The 16,760-nt window shown below is 41.6% G+C and overlaps 1 protein-coding gene across 1 annotated transcript in view; it reads left to right on the forward strand.

Annotated features, from left to right (window-relative positions):
- Nucleotides 1-16,760, forward strand: part of ryr2a (ryanodine receptor 2a (cardiac)) — a 444,870-nt gene that overhangs the window by 274,832 nt on the left and 153,278 nt on the right. Inside the window, exons 53-57 of the mRNA XM_059985674.1 lie at nucleotides 3,595-3,716; nucleotides 9,050-9,099; nucleotides 11,404-11,464; nucleotides 14,048-14,286; nucleotides 15,829-15,910. Of these exons, the coding sequence (XP_059841657.1) occupies nucleotides 3,595-3,716; nucleotides 9,050-9,099; nucleotides 11,404-11,464; nucleotides 14,048-14,286; nucleotides 15,829-15,910 (554 nt within the window). The remainder of the gene's footprint in view (nucleotides 1-3,594; nucleotides 3,717-9,049; nucleotides 9,100-11,403; nucleotides 11,465-14,047; nucleotides 14,287-15,828; nucleotides 15,911-16,760) is intronic.

Raw genomic sequence — 16,760 nt, forward strand, 5'->3', positions numbered from 1 at the left:
GTGTCCAAAATGCACACAATACTCCAAATTCGGCCTCACCAATGCCTTATACAACCTCACCATACCATTCCAATTCTTATACTCAATACTTTGATTTATAAAGGCCAGTGTACCAAAAGCTCTCTTTACTACCGTATCTACCTGTGACACCACTTTTAGGGAATTTTGAATCTGTATTCCTAGATCCCTCTGTTCTACTGCACTCCTCAATGTCCTACCGTTTACCTTGTATGTTCTACCTTGGTTTTTCCTTCCGAAGTACAATACCTCACACTTGTCTGTATTAAACTCCATAAGTCATTTCTCAGCCCATTTTTCCAGCTGGTCCAGATCCCTCTGCAAGCTTTGAAAACCTTCCTCACTGTCCACTACACCTCCAGTCTTTGTATCATCAGCAAATTTGCTGATCCAATTTACGACATTATCATCCAGATCAAGGACATAGATGACAAACAACAATGGACCCAGCACTGATCCCTGTGGCACACCACTCGTCACAGGCCTCAGAGAAGCAATCCTCCACTACCACTCTCTGGCTTCTCCCATTGAGCCAATGTCTAATCCAATTTACTACCTCACCATGTATACCTAGTGACTGAATCTTCCTAACTAACCTCCCATGCGGGACCTTGTCAAAGGCCTTACTGAAGTCCATGTAGACAACATCCACTGCCTTCCCTTCATCCACTTTCCTTGTAACCTCCTCAAAAAACTCTAATAGATTTGTTAAAAATGACCTACCACGCCCAAAACTGTGTTGACTCTGCCTAATAAGTCCCTGTCTATCTAAATATTTGTAGATCCTATCTCTTAGTACTCCTTCCAATAATTTACCTACTACTGACGTCAAATTTACCGGCTTATAATTTGCTGGATTACTTTTAGAGCCTTTTTTAAACAACAGAATAACATGAGCTATCCTCTAATCCTTTGGCAACTCACCCGTAGCTACCAACATTTTAAATATTTCTGCCAGGGCCCCTGGAATTTCAAAACTAGTCTCCTTCAAGGTCCGAGGGAGTACCCTGTAAGGTCCTGGGGATTTATCTACTTTGACTTGCCTCAAGGTAGCAAGCACATATTCCTCTTCAATCTGTATCGATTCCATGACTTCACTACCTGTTTGCCTTATTTCCATTGACTCCATGCTAGTTTCCTTAGTAAATACAGACGCGAAAAAAATTAAGATCTCCCCCATTTCTTTTGGTTCCATAAATAGCCGACCACTCTGATCTTCAAAAGGACCAATTTTATTCCTTACTATCCTTTTGCTGTTAATATACCTGTAGAAGCTCTTTGGATTATCCTTCACCTTGACTGCCAAAGCTATCTCATGTCTTCTTTTAGCCCTCCTGATTTCTTTCTTAAGTATTTTTTTGCTCTTTTTATACTCCACAAGTACCTTATTTTCTCCGTTTCCTATACATGTTATACATCTCTCTCTTCTTTATCAGAGTTCCAATATCCCTCGAGAACCAAGGTTCCTGATTCTTATTCACTTTGCCTTTAATCCTGACAGAAACATACAAACTCTGCACTCTCAAAATTTCTCCTTTGAAGGCCTCCCACTTACCAATCACATCCTTGCCAGAGAACAACCTGTCCCAAACCATGCTTTTTAGATCCTTTCTCATTTCTTTAAATTTGGCCTTTTTCCAGTTTAGAACCTCAACCCGAGGACCAGATCTATCTTTATCCATGATCACGTTGAAAGTAAATCTATCTAAAACTATAAGGGATGCAGACTCAGTTGACACTTTTAAACGGCAATTCAAAATCTATTTATTTAACCTTGCTTTTAATGAACATCTTTTTGTCTATTATTTTCATTTATTTTTATTTTTATGTTTGTACTTTTATCCCATTGTAAAGCACTTTGAACTACATCATCCGATACAACTAAAAATCTTCAATTTAGTCAACATCCTTGTGAATCTCCTCTACAATTACATTGTCTCTATAGCATGCCAACCAGTGAAGCACAATATATGCTAAGTTTGGTCTAATCAGTGTTCTGCAACATAATGTCCCTATTTTATGCTCTGTGTTCCAACCTTTGACAGCAAGCATGCTATAAGCCACCTTCAACAATGTTTTTACTCGTGCGGCCACTTTCAGGGATTTATGGACCTTAAACTCCCTCTATTTATCAACATTCCTTAGTGTTCTACCATGACCTACATTAGTTCTACTCCTATTAGTTTGCCAAAAATTCATCATCTCTCATTTGTCAGAATGAAATTCCATCTGCCACTCTCTGCTCAACTTTCTATCTGATCTCTGTCCTGCTATAGCCTTTGATAAGCTTTCTCACTGTCTACACCACCAACAACTTTATGTCATCCATCTGTTTCACCTCAGGATCAGCTGAATGGTAATTCATAGAGACTAGTTGGTATGATTAGTCAACAGTTTCAATGTAAATGTGTCAAGTGAGGCAGAAGTAAGATTACAAAATAAAAGCAGACAATAATGCCAAACAAAAGAGAATCTGCAAATGCTGGGAATCCAAGCTTAACACACAAAATGCTGGAGGAACTCAGCAGGCCAGGCAGCATCAATTTCGGGCAGAGATGTCTGCTGTACTCTTTTCTATAGATTTAAACTGCTGAGTTCCTCCAGCATTTTGTGTGTTAAGCTTGGATTTCCGGAATCTGCCGATTTTCTCTTGTTTGCAATTGGATTACTGCACTGCTAAGTCTCTTCCAGGTATGCCTACCCACCCTGAAGAAGTTTAAATCTTCCCTTCCAGTCCCGCTGAAGGGTCTCGTCCCAAAACGTCCGCTGTACCTTTTTCCATGGATGCTGCCTGGCCTGTTGAGTTCCTCCAGCATTTTGTGTGTGTTACAGACAATAATGAATTTTTGCTTATGTAACACTTGCCCAACAGGCTGGTATATGTCTCGGGAGAAAAAGTCCAGCCACTCTCCATTCCCGCCTCCACTATACGCAGGTGCTGTGGGAATCAAGTTAATGCAGCGTTGCACACACAACATCAAACTTACACCAGATACTGTTATAGAATATACTTTAAAGATTTTAATAAAACTAAATGGGTACCAACAATACAGTAAATATGAAGGAAAAGAAAATAAAGTAAAAGGCGCCAAATTTATCAGAGTTCAGTCAGTTTAGTGCACATCGTTGGAGCTCAACCATTGAACCATTCGACACCTCGTCACTTTCCTCCGACCTCCACGTCCTTGTCCCTGGGACCACCCTGGTGGTCAACCGAGCAGTGCAGCACACGTCCACCTTCTTTGGCGTCTTCTTCCCGACTCCCCGAAAAGACCGTGAAAACCCTGCTCCCAGATGCACAAGACAAAATAACATTCCCCCATTGGTTAACAAATGAATACAATCCCCGTTATCAGCAATTCTAAAACTAAACAAACTTCGAGAGAAAGCACTTATCATAACAAAGAAGCACTCCTACTTTTAACAAAACAAAGAAGCCATTCTGATTAACATAGGCAGTACATTGTACACTTACTTAGCATGCCAGGCAGAAACTGCAGAGGAAGAAAATAGGCGCATTGAAAAATGGTGATTATCTGTGTTGTTGCAAATACTAAATGTTCTTCATTTTTGCAGGTTGTTCTTCCTTTAATTGACCAATATTTTAAGAACCATCGTCTGTACTTCCTGTCTACTGCAAGTAGTCCTCTTAGCAGTGGGGGGCATGCATCCAACAAAGAAAAGGAAATGGTAACAAGGTAATGTTTAATTATGTTTCGCTATATGAGTTGTGGGCTGAATAACGTGTCAAACTTTTCATTGTAGTTTTGCTATTTCAGACTAAGGGCTTGCATCATTTTAACAGGAAGTATATAAGGTGAGGGGTTGGGTAAGAATTAGGATGCTGCACAAATACTAGATTAACATTGAAATCCAGATCTGGAGCTGGATCTTCAACTTCCTCACAGACAGGACCCAGGCTGTAAAGATAGGGGACAAGCTCTCCTCTACAATCATTCTGAGCACCAGTGCCCCATAAGGCTGTGTACTCAGCCCCCTGCTGTACTCACTGTACACCCATGAAGGTGTAGCCAAGTTTCCTTTGAACTCAATATATAAGTTTGCTGATGACACCACAATTGTAGGCCGTATCTTGGGTAATGATGAGTATGAGTACAGAGAGAAAATTAAGAACCTGGTGGCATGGTGCGAAGACAATAACCTATCCCTCAACGTCAGCAAGATGAAGGAATTGGTTGTTGACTTCAGAAGGAGTAGCGGACCGCACAACCCCATCTACATCGGTGGTGCGCAGGTGGAACAGGTCAAAAGCTTTAAGTTCCTCAGGGTGAATATCACAAATGACCTGACTTGGTCTAACCAAGCAGAGTCTACTGCTAAGAAGGCCCACCAGCACTTTTACTTCCTGAGAAAGCTGAAGAAATTTGGCCTGTCCCCTAAAACCCTCACTAATTTTTATAGATGCGCCGTAGAAAACATTCTTCTAGGGTGCATCACAACCTGGTATGGAAGTTGTCCTGTCCAAGACTGGAAGAAGCTGCAGAAGATCGTGAACATAGCCCAGCACATCACACAAACCAATCTTCCATCCTTGGACTCACTTTACACCGCACGCTGTCGGAGCAGTGCTGCCAGGATAATCAAGGACACGATCCACCCAGCCAACACACATTCGGTCCCCCTTTCCTCCGGGAGAAGGTTCAGGAGCTTGAAGATTTGTATGGCCAGATTTGGGAACAGCTTCTTTCCGACTGTGATAAGACTGCTGAACAGATCCTGACCCGGATCTGGGCCGTACCTTCCAAATATCCAGACCTGACTTGCACTACCTTACTTTCCCTTTTCTATTTTCTAATTATGATTTATAATTTAAATTTTTATTATATTTACTTCGATTTGTACTTCAGGGAGCACGAAGCGCTGAATCAAATATCGCTGTGATGATCGTATGCTCTTGTATCAATTGTTTGGTGACGAAGTAAAGTAAAATATATAACTGATAAACTAGCAGAGCATTACGTAGTTTGCCTGGGCTCGATAGCAAAACTGAGACTGAAATTAGTTCAGTCTGCATCTAAAGTATGCAGCACTGTTTTCTGCCTGATAAGTACCTGAAATGTCACCAGATCTTAACACAAAACATTCCAACATTTCAATGTATGTTTACAACTATGGCTCTGAGTTCGTTTTTGGAAATGAAGTTTACTCTCACTGTTGGGAGCCAGGAAAGACCGTATGATTTGAGTTAAGCTTGCAATGGAACCAAACGTTAGCCGATACATGGCAAGATCACCTCAAATGGCAACAGATTGGAAATGTGTGAAGTAAATAGAAAGTTGACCAGACTAGCTACATGCGCTGAACTGTACATTGGATCTAGACTTGCAAATGGTTTATTATTTTCACATGTACTGAGATACAGTGAAAAGCATGTCTTGCATGCTGTTCATACAGATCAAATGATCACACAGTGCATTGAGGTAAAACAAGTTAAAAGAGAAACAATGCAGATTAAACAGTAACAGTTACAGAGTAATTAAGATTTTATAGTCAGGAGTCCATTTTATCATACTAGAGAACCATTTAAAAGTCTTATAAAAATGGGGTAGAAGCTGAACAGCGAATACAGCAATGATTGGGTGGGTCTTTAGTTTGTGAGGAATTTGTGAATCTTAGTTGAAAGTTCAAAGTTGAAATGTATTATCAAGTATATCATACACAAGCTTGAGGTTCATCTTCTTGCAGGCACTCACAAAGCAAAGAAACATGATAGAATTTAGTAAAAACAAAGACTGCCACCTATTCAATTGGCAAAAGAGGACAAATTGCACAAATAGTTTAAAAGAAATGAACAAAACACATGGAACACGGACTGCATAGTCCCTGAAATTGAGTCCACATCTGTGGAGCCCGTTCAACACTGAGGCGAGTGAAGCCTGACCAGGAGCCTGCTCCTGGACCTGGAGGCATGGGTCTCACGACCCTTGCACCTTCTGCCTGACGGTAGTTGCAAGAAGAGAGGAAGACTAGTCAAGCACAGGCAGATGGCCCTGAACACCTGTTCATTTTCTGCTCTCATCCTCAATGATTTTAATCTTGCACAAAGCTTTAATTGGTTCATATTAATGGAGCCAACCCTGGGTTTATCTTCCGCTATAAGGCGCAATGCAGCATCCACCCCTAGCGATGACCTCCCCGGCTGCTCAGGCACTCTCAAGAGTCTAGATCATCAAATTTTCCAGGAGGTCATAAGAATATCAAAAGTACGTCTTTAAAAGGGAAATTGCAGACTGCAGCGATCACAGAAATATAACTACTGGAATATCTAGTGGTTTTGTGAGCTGTCTACAAAACGTTGCCATTGATCACCATCTTAGATTAGATTGCGTTTCCATTATTTACAGATTGGACAGTTTCTCTATTATGTTCACTGAGTAACTGTGATTGCAGAGGATAAATATTAGCTTTTTGTTAGTATAAGTTGTTCAAGTTCATTTATATTTTTTTATTGATTTTTTTTGGGCTGTAACATTTTTGATAAATTTTCAAAACTTACAGAAGTTTCTGAATTGTTTTGAATGCCTGAAAGATTCATTTGACAATTTTGATAGCTGACTAAGCCATGAGTAGACGATTCTCCAGGTTGTCAATATCTCTTCAGTGGTTTTGAGGTGAGTCTTCTTCCTTTCTGTCCCCCTCCCTTTATGTAAACCATAAAGGCCTCAACGCACGGAATTGAACCAGATCCGAGTCATTGGAGATTAAAGTTCACTGGTGATATCAGATATTATGTCAGGTCTTCACATTTGTCTTTAAAGCCCTAATGAAACTATTTAGGATATTCAGGTGTGATAAAGCCATCTCTATTTTTAAATCCTGATTCCGTTTGTAATGAGTGGATGCATTTGGATGTCAATTATTCAATTTTCTTTTGCAACTAAACCTCTTGCAATTCGTGTAGGCAGGTTATAGCCAGTAAGTCAGTATCTGCCTGATTCTCTGCAATTGGAATGTACAAAATTAAGCATTAATATAGAACTGAACAATTTGTTTGGACAGATACAAGCCATCTTTTATTCAGGCAAACAATTTGTTGAATTGTAGATTATCTGATCTTTATATGAATATGTAAGTTTTTATACAATCTTTGGAATTTAAACTCTTGCATTTCCAAGCAGAGGCCGAATTGCAGGAGAGTCAATTCTTTCCCTATCATGTGGTTAGAGTGCCATCTAGTGAAGGGATTTGGTAAATGGTGAATACTTTTATCAGAAGAAGCAATATGAGGTTAACAGGACGATATATTAACTGAACAGACAGGGCTTTATGTTTTGTTGGAGAGGCATTGCCTTAATGGTCTCCAAGCACCATGCTGGAGGGCAGCCTCGATTTTCAGGTCTCTGGAGTAAACTTGAACATACAGCCTTTTGGCACAGAGGTGAGTGTGCAGCTAGCTGAGTCTCTGCTGACAGAGAGGTTAACTGGAAATCCTATACAATGTGAAATAGTTGTCAATAAAAGTAAAGATGTGCCAAGTCCAGGAATGAGTTCTATTTCAAAGAAGAAGTAGATATATCCTGTTCCTTTAAGAACCTTCTTAAAGGTTCTGGTGAACAAGCAGGAAAGTGGAGTTGAGGCCAGGCTAAGATCTGCCATCATGGTATTAGATGATAGAATAGGGCTTAGTCCTACTTCTCCCATTCCCATAGATTGTGGATCCTGTTGGGCTGCCAATACAGGCAAACTGACACCAGTACCCTCTTCCAGGCTAATTGCCACAATGCTGTTGGGGAAAAAAGAACTCCACAAGGATATTCCAGACCTCACTGTAAAAACATAACAATACTGTTGAAATGTAAATCCCGTACCTGAGACCACTCAAGTTAAAGGAGATGCTTCCAGGAAGTGAATTGTGTGAAGATGAAAGTGGAGCAAGAGTAAGTCTCATGCCCCTTTGAGCCTGCTGCTTTCAGTGACCTCATCGCATGGGACTGAACCAGATTCCAGCCAATCGTACTCACTGGTAACCACACCAAGATAATTGGAAGCTTTATTCAGCAGTCACTAGTACGCAAGATTAAAACTCACTCGTGACATTTCAGGTAGTATCTCTGGATCTCCTGTTTACTTTCAAAGCCCTAATAATAAACTACAGCCTAGAAAGGCTGTTCACTCCACTCTCCCATCCAAAACATTCCAACTGCTTCTCATGTCTCCTTTGAAAGTGGATAGAGAAGCTGAAAGATCATTTGACCCAGCACCTAATCCAATCAATGTCTACTGGTGGAATATACAGATCAGGTACAGGATGATTTGTTAATTCTGAGTTCATAGACTTGTAATGGAAGGGAGTTTTCCTTAGTCTTGAGGAACCACCACAGAAGCAAATCAAAGTTTAGTCCAGAGGGATTCAAGTTGAGTTCACTTTGTATCTGAAGTTTTGACATTGGCAGATGATGGAGAAGATGTACAAAGCAAAGGCTAAGGCATTCTCTGGGGATGGTCAGGAATGGAAAGGTCCTACCCTAGTCATCTTTTATTTTGATAGCTGTTTGTGTAGGACATTGGGTACTGAGCTCGGGACAGGTGATGCTTCCAAGTTCTGAGCCAGTGAGCAGTGTGTAATGATGGTTAACACTGGTGAATTTAGAGTGCTGGGAATTAAGATAATTAAATGTGAGTTGGGAAAAAAATTAAGGGAAAAGCTGTCATTAATGTATCAGATTAAAATCTGCTGCATATGTGGTGTGAAATTTGAATGAATCAAGGCAAAATAATACCTTTTCTTTAATGAGCTTTTATTTACTAACACAAAATCTGCTTGTATCATTTCAATAAAAGCTTTGCTTTTTGGCTTTACTTGTGATTTGCATATCTTTTGTGTTCTTGTGTTACAGACTCATAATCTAGATAGCAACATTTCTCTAAAGTTCCGTAAAGGTTCCTTGCTGTTCATTTGGAGTTGCTTTTTTTCATGATTATCTCAATACTTAGTAGGCTTTTATTTCAGCTGTTTCCTTCTTCTGTTTCTCTTTCCCTTCTTTTCTTTCTTTCCCCCTCTCTACTTCAGCCTCTTCTGCAAACTTGGAGTGCTTGTCAGAAACAGGATATCACTGTTTGGTAAGCAAAAGGCATGAATGGAAGCATGAATGAAGCACGGCGCCATATTGTCTTCTGACTGTGTGTTTTCACCTTTTGCATGGAGAGTTTCGCATGTAACAACTTTGGCTCTCAGGAGTACTGGGATCCTCCCCTTTCCACCAGCAGCACTGTTGCTTCCTTTGCCCTTTGCTTCACCCACTGTCTCACTACTGATCGTTGTTTGTGACGCTTTCTTGAAACTTAGCCTTCTTACAGTAGTCTAAGCTGTTCACAGAAAAATAATAATGTTTTATCTGGCTTATTAGTAGCAGGTATTGTCTGTGACTGCCATTGTGTATATTTCAGACTTTAAAATACTTACATTAATTGAGTCAGTTTTTGTTTTTTTTAGGTTAAAAAACAACTATTTAAGACTATGCATGACAGCCCTATTCCCTTTGTGGCCTCTATACCAGGGGTTTCTAACCTTTTTAATGCCATGGACCAATACCATTAAGCTAGGGGCCCATGGACCCCAGATTGGGAACCCCTGCTCTACATGGAGGCCATTCACATGGTCATTCTGTAACAGGCAGTCAGTATTTGGAAATGTGTTTAAAATGATGATCAGTAGACCTTCTGTTGAAAATGATCACTGAAAGTCAGTTGTGAGAAGCCTGGGGAATTTACATGATTCTCGGTGATCTGTAAGCACATGACACGTCAAGTATGCTCAAGAGAAGGATTTCAGTAATTGTGTGGGTATTTCCTGTTGTGGGGGTTAGAACGGAACATAGTATCCTGTTGCCTTGTATTTCCTGGCCTTAACCCCAGCCTTCACTTGGGCCAGGTATCCAGGCTCCCAAAGTTACAGTGAGAGGCTGGTTAACATCATTTGAATTTCCTCTCAAACATAGTTATCCATATGGTGCTGGTTTATCAAGGAGATTCGTTAAGGATGTAGACACAGGGTTACAGTGGAAGTTAATGCTATGTAAGGAATGTATAGATGATAAGAAGCGTAGTTAGAGTGGACACCCAGAGTCTTTTTGCAGAGTGGAAATGGCTAACATGAGAGGGCATAATCTTAAGGTGATTGGAGTATAGTATAAGGGGGGTGTCAGAGGTAGTTTATTTTAACGGAATGCCCTGCCAGGAGACGTGGTAGAAGCAGATACTCTAGGGAGATTTAAGAGACTCTTAGATAGACAGGTGGATGAAAGGAAAACGGAGGACTATGCGGAAGGGAAGCGTTAGATTGATCCTGGAGTAGGTTAAGTGCCTGTTCTGTGCTGTATCTCTAAATGAATAAATAAATAATGTCACCACATCATTGTGAGGTGAGGGCCTGTGCTGTTCTATCTTCTTTGATAGAACCCTGAAAAACTGTGGTGTACCTCTGAAAATATCTGTGTCCTTGCACTAGTTGGTAGAACCTACGGTCTAGAATTGCAGTTGCGTTTGATACAAAGAGCCACGAGTGCGTGTCTGTACTGCTTCCGAGCTTTGGTTTCCATTGAGCTCAAAGGAACTGAGAAGCTGAGGTAGGTGCTCAGCTAGTGCTTTATCACAAGAAGCTCCAAAGCAATGCAACCACTCTGGATCAGCCTTAGAGCTGTGCATAGTTCAGGGCACGATATGATGGCCGCAGGAAAGGTGCTGAGATTTGCCCAAGATGTTGCCAGGACTGGCAAATTTTATTTGTAAGGCGAGACTGTTAGGTTATGGACATGCTCTTTGCAACAAAGGACATTTCATGTGAGACTTATGTCATTGATCAATGAAGGATATATGAGAGAAGCAGACAGAGTAAACAGAAAATCAGAAGAGAAAACAAACCATTGGAGGCACTGATTGAGGGTAATTGATTGAAGGATTTGAAGGAACATCAGAAAAGATTAAACTGGGATCTGGAACCCACTGGCTGAATTAGTGGTGATAGCAGAAGCCCTTATCTCATTTAAAAGATACCCGAGAGAGTATTTAACGAGCTGAGATCTGTAGGGCTATGGACCAAGGGCTGGGAGGTTGGATTTAACTGCTGCACGTCTGCACAGCATGGTCCTTTTCTGTGATGTAATTTCTCGAATTTTTAATTCAAACTGCATGTGGCTTAATCCCCTGTAATATATCTAAACATAAGTCATGCTGGTTTTGTCGAGTGAAAGTCAAAAGCTACACAATTACTGGTTGTGGTATTTGTTTGGTACTTAGCCTCTGTTTATTGCACAGCTAGTATGGTTTGTTGTTGTGGATCTTGTGCTATGAGAGGTTTTGGACTATCTTTGGAAACAGGATCCATTTTGCCCAGGAAATTTAAGTCAATCTTATTCTTTCACACAGGGAGTGATGCCACCTCAATTGTAAACTGTCTTCACATACTGGGCCAAACTTTGGATGCCAGGTACAATATTCAATTTAGTGATTTTTAGATAAACTTGGAACAATGATTCCAGCGAAATGGGTTCAGCTGGCCTGTGGATATCCAGGTGTGTGTGTGACAGAGTCCCTCGCCCTTCAATCCCAACTGGTCCATGGTGAGTTAAACAGGATCCCTGTGACTTTTAACAGACAGAGGAAGAAGCTTTAGCTGGAGTCTCAGGGTAAACAATGTTTTTATATTGAGCTGATTGATTCCTGGCCATTCACCAATCACTCACCTGGTGCATGGGGCAGGTCAGGTACCAATTCCTTGCCCTCGCTGGTGGAGTAACCCCCTTCATTCCACAGGTGACTGTCATGGATTGACACAACATCCTTCGTGATGTTTCTGAGCCACATCCATCTTCCTCTTGCAAGAATGAGGTATTTGGAGCTTCGGTTGGCATTTCTGTAGCACTGGGTTTTTACAGGATGGGGCTGCTAGTTCCATGCCCAACCCTCCTCCTCAAATTCATCAACCTTAAGAAATTCACTCCTCACCCAAAGCAGGACACAGTATTTATCTACTTAGTGCTCAGAAACTGAATCAAAAAATTGTTCCTGTTCTCCCCAATGCCATGGGCCACTCAGCCTCACACAAGAGTCAATTTAATTGGAGATTTGAGCCCTGCTCTGTTTAAGTTATTGTGGCCAGTCTTACCTGCTTTGTTCCTTTTAAGATTAGGGCATAGGTCTCCTGTTGGGTAGGGCTTCTTGCTGTTCATTCTGACTTCCTTAACCGTCTCTTTGCAGCTGATGTTGTCTGAATCCACATTCATTTCTCCAGCTGATCCCATGCATCCTTTCTTCACCACCAGAATTCGGGCTTCACGTTGTTCCTGAGACCCCTCGCCCCTCACACCCTAGTTTTCTAGTCATATGTCTGACCCATCGTGTTCTTAACATTTCAGCCCTTTGTTGCCTCCACCAGCCTCTGTCATTATTCCCACCCTTCCCTCCCTTACCCAACTCCATCTGCCAACCGCCCATCCTCATCTGCCATCATATGCCTCACATCCACCATCTACCCCTCACTTCTTTATACCGGTTATTTCCCTTGTCCTCTTTTAGTCCAAATGAAGAGGCTATGATATTGATTTTCCATTCTCCTCTGCAGATGCTGCCTGATGTTCCTTCCCCTGCTATAATCCCTTCTCCTGTTGCCACAATTTGTATCAATTTGGACTTCCGATCTAACACTCACTCTCCACTCAACAATCTCTCTCTCTCCCCCCATTCTCCCCCCCTCTTTCCCTCCTCCCCCTCTCCCCTTCTCCCCTCCCCCACTCTCCCTATTTCCCCATTCTCCCTCCTCTGCCCATCTCCCTCCTCTCCCCACTCTCCCCATCTTCCTTCTCCCCTTCCCCCTCCCCTTATCCCTCTCCCCCTCTACTCTTTCCCTCCTCTTCCCCTTCCCCCTCTCTTCTCCCCTCATCCCTGCTTTCCCTCCCTCTATCCCCCTCTCTCCCCTCCCTCTTTTCCCCACTCTTCCTCTGTCCCCCTCTCTTACTCTCTCCCTTCTCTCCCTCTTTTCCCTCTTTCCCCCTCTCTCCCCCCTCTCCCCCTTCTCCCCCTCTCTCTCCCCCCTCTCTCCCCACTCTCTCCCCCCTCTTTCCCCTCTCTCACCCTCTCCATCTCCCTCTCCACTACAACTACCATGCTTCTTCCTTTGGCCAGAACCTAACTAATGTCCTGCGTTAGCCCCACAGTCCTCCAAGAGGACCACAAACTTCTTAATGCACAGTGAGCTATGTTGACTGGAGTCTGGGCTTAATGCTTTGGCTCTTAGTAGGATCACCCTTGCCAAACAGGTCAAAGGGTAGAGGTCAGACTAAGAGGTCTACTGGTCCTCCGGGTTCAGTGGTTCAGCTCAGAGCGAACAACCTTGACTGATGAAACAAAATTGTTACAGAAACAGTTGTGAAGAATCCTTCCATATCTCTGTGCCATGGCATGGACAGACAGAGATGGAGGCCCTTTATTGCTGCCCTTTATTAATGCCAGTGGCATAACGGGCAGTAAGTAAACAAGCCCCCTATGTGGCAGAGTTCATGGAGGAAAGTGATGGCACTATTTCCTCCACACAATGCACGATCATGCGACAAGCCCAAGACTGGAGGCACAATTGAATATGGAATTTCACACCAGTCTTATCCGTGATTTTCCCAGTCACACGGTGGTGTTAAATGATGCTTTTCATAACATCTTTCTTAAGCTGGGGTTTTGAATCAGGTTTATTGTCACTGGTGTGTATTGTGAAACTTGTATTGTGGCAGCATTACAATGCAAGATATTAAAAAAACTACTAAAATTTACTATAAAATATGTAAACAACCAATAAATAGATAATAGTGCCAAAGAGGGAGGTGGTGTTCATGGAGGTGGTTTGTGATTGGATCATTCAGAAATCTGTTGGCAGAGGGGAAGAAGCTAAAATGTTGTGAAGTCACAACACTACAATGAAGATTTATTTTTGTTAAAGAAGAGGAGCTCTTTCGGACTTCAAAACTCAGCAGGCCTTGACTGCCTCTTCCTCAGGTCTAAACAGGTGTTTCAATTCACACAGGACGCTAATGAAGACCGGCCTGGAGTCTGTCAAGCTGGCTCTGCGGACGTTTTTTGAAAGTGCAGCAGAAGATCTGGAAAAAACCATAGAAAATCTCAAACTGGGTCAGTTCACTCACACGAGGACGCAGCCGAAAGGAGTGACGCAGATCATCAATTACACCACGGTGGCACTGCTGCCTGTCCTGTCATCGCTGTTTGAACACATCGGGCAACACCAGTTCGGCGAAGATCTCATCCGTAGGGTTCTCTTTTTAATGTTATTTATGAACAACAGTGATATTTTTTGTAAAAATGTCATTCAACATAAAATGCTTCATCCCTTTCCTCTGGGTGGATGTTCTTTTGAGTGGCACACTGACTGAACCAGCAGCTATTCCTGCCCTTAAAACAGCCAGGTCTCTGTAATGGCCTCGACATCATAATTCCATGTACTGATCCATGCTCTAACATCATCACACTTAATTTTAATGCTTCTTTAATTAAAGTCAATGTATTTCAACCCATCCAACTGACTGCATTTATGCCCTACCACTGCCTATCCTTCCTCACAGTGTCTCTACACATTGCATCTTCCTTTACCACCATCCATCATCCTTCACCTCCATCATCTGACTTGCACTCTGATTCCCTGACAACCTACTTTAAATCCTCCTCAACAGCTCTAGCAAACCTGTCCACAAGGAATTTGGTCCCTCTGGAGCTCTTGTCTAACCCATCCTTTCTCATACAGGTCATACTTTCCCCACAAGAGGTCCCAATTATCCGCAAATTTGAAACACCGCACCAACTCTTCAGTCACAGATTTGCCTGCCATGTCTTCCTATTCTTACCCTCACTGGTGCGTGACACAGGCAACAATCCAGAGATTATTACCCTTGAGGTCCTGCTTTTTATCAACCTTCTCGTGTTCCTCTTAAATATTTCACCTTTCACCCTTAATACATGACCTCTAGTTCTAGTCTCATCCAGTGGGAAAAGGAAAAAGCCTGTATGCATTTACCCTATCTATACCCTCAGAATTTTGAATACCTCTATCAAATCTATCCTCATTTTCCTATACTTCAGGGAAAAAGTCCTAACCTATATGATCTTTCCCTGTAACTCATTTGCACCAGTCCTGGCAACATCCTTGTATATTAACTCTGTACAATTTCAATCTTATTGATATCTTTCCTGTAAGTAGGTGACCCAAACTGCATGCACTATCCCAAATTAGGCTTCACTAACATCTTCAATACGTGCAAACAAGCTGGATGAACTCAGCAGGTCGGGCAGCATCCGTTGAAATGAGCAGTCAACGTTTCAGACCGAGACCTTTCATCAGGACTGAGTTCATCCAGTTTGTTTGTACGTGTTGATTTGACCACAGCATCTGCAGTGTACTTTGAGTTCACTAGCATCTTGTTGGATGTATGTTCAACATAACATCACAATGCTTGTACTCAATATTTTGGCTTATAGAGGCCAGTGTGTCAAAGGAATCGAAAATGCAAGGCTCATGAATATGACCTGAACCCACTAAGCACCTGTTCTTGAAACTTTATTTGATTACCCAGTACAATCTCATCTGCTGACATAAAGTGGTACAACTTTAAATTTCTTTGAGGAGCTCTGTAACAGAGTGGAACCATAAATACAGCCTGTGATTAAAAGTCACAGTGACTTTGTTAGCATTCTCAACCCCAGGAACAAGCATAAACCTGTATCTTTAAAAGGGTGGGTGGAAAGTGGTGAACTTGCAATAAACTATTAACAACTGCTGGTTCTTTTCTCTTGCAGTGGATGACGTCCAAGTTTCTGGTTACCGAATATTAAACAGTTTATATGCACTGGGCACAGGAAAAAGCATATATGTTGAAAGGTAAGGACATGGAAAATGTAAGTATTAAGGTATTGGACCACGTGTATCTATACTACAAACACATAGATGTCATTGCAGTATGGAGACCCATAGTGAAGTTTCCAGAAGAACTTTATCAATATTGAGGTAACGTGCTGGATTTTGTTAGCAAAACTATTCCAAATACTACACCACTAGCGCATATTTAAAACACTCTCACATGTACTGTCAAATGAGAAGCTCTGGAATTATTGGTAGTTTACTCATTCACAGAACTTCACATGTTTGACCTGGTGGTAGATCTAAGAATGTATTTTTATGGAATTTCCACGGCCCAGATTTGAAATAAAATCTGTAGAGGCTGAAATCTGGAGCAAAGCAAAAAACAAATTGCTTGTCCCGCTGAGTTCCTCCCATTTTTTAAAAATGTTTTTAAAGTATTTTATTGTTTTCAGTAACCTTTTTTACTTCATAACAAAATTGGTATTTTGGTTATTCAATTTTAAGCATATAGATGTCAGAGACAGGGTTGAAATCACACACACACACACACACACACTCCCTGTGAGAATTTACCAGTTTTAAAAAATCTTCAGAGGAGATGTGGGGTGGACCAGCATAAAGTGATCTGAAAACCAATGGATCAGAACAATCTTCTGCCTTGAATTTCCATCAGATCTACTGATGGTGGACAATTAAAAAGGTAGGAAGACAATTAGGAGAATAGGTACTAGGAACATCTCCAACCTCAATGGCAGCAGAAACTTAGACAAGGCTGAAAGATCTGTGCTTGTTGTCTACCTGTTGAACAGAGTGAATAATCATTCTTGTCTTCCCTATACAAGTCTTCAGCCAAGTTGATTCATCCCTC

The sequence above is a fragment of the Hypanus sabinus genome, chromosome 12 (assembly GCF_030144855.1).
Source record: "Hypanus sabinus isolate sHypSab1 chromosome 12, sHypSab1.hap1, whole genome shotgun sequence".
NCBI lineage: Eukaryota > Metazoa > Chordata > Chondrichthyes > Myliobatiformes > Dasyatidae > Hypanus > Hypanus sabinus.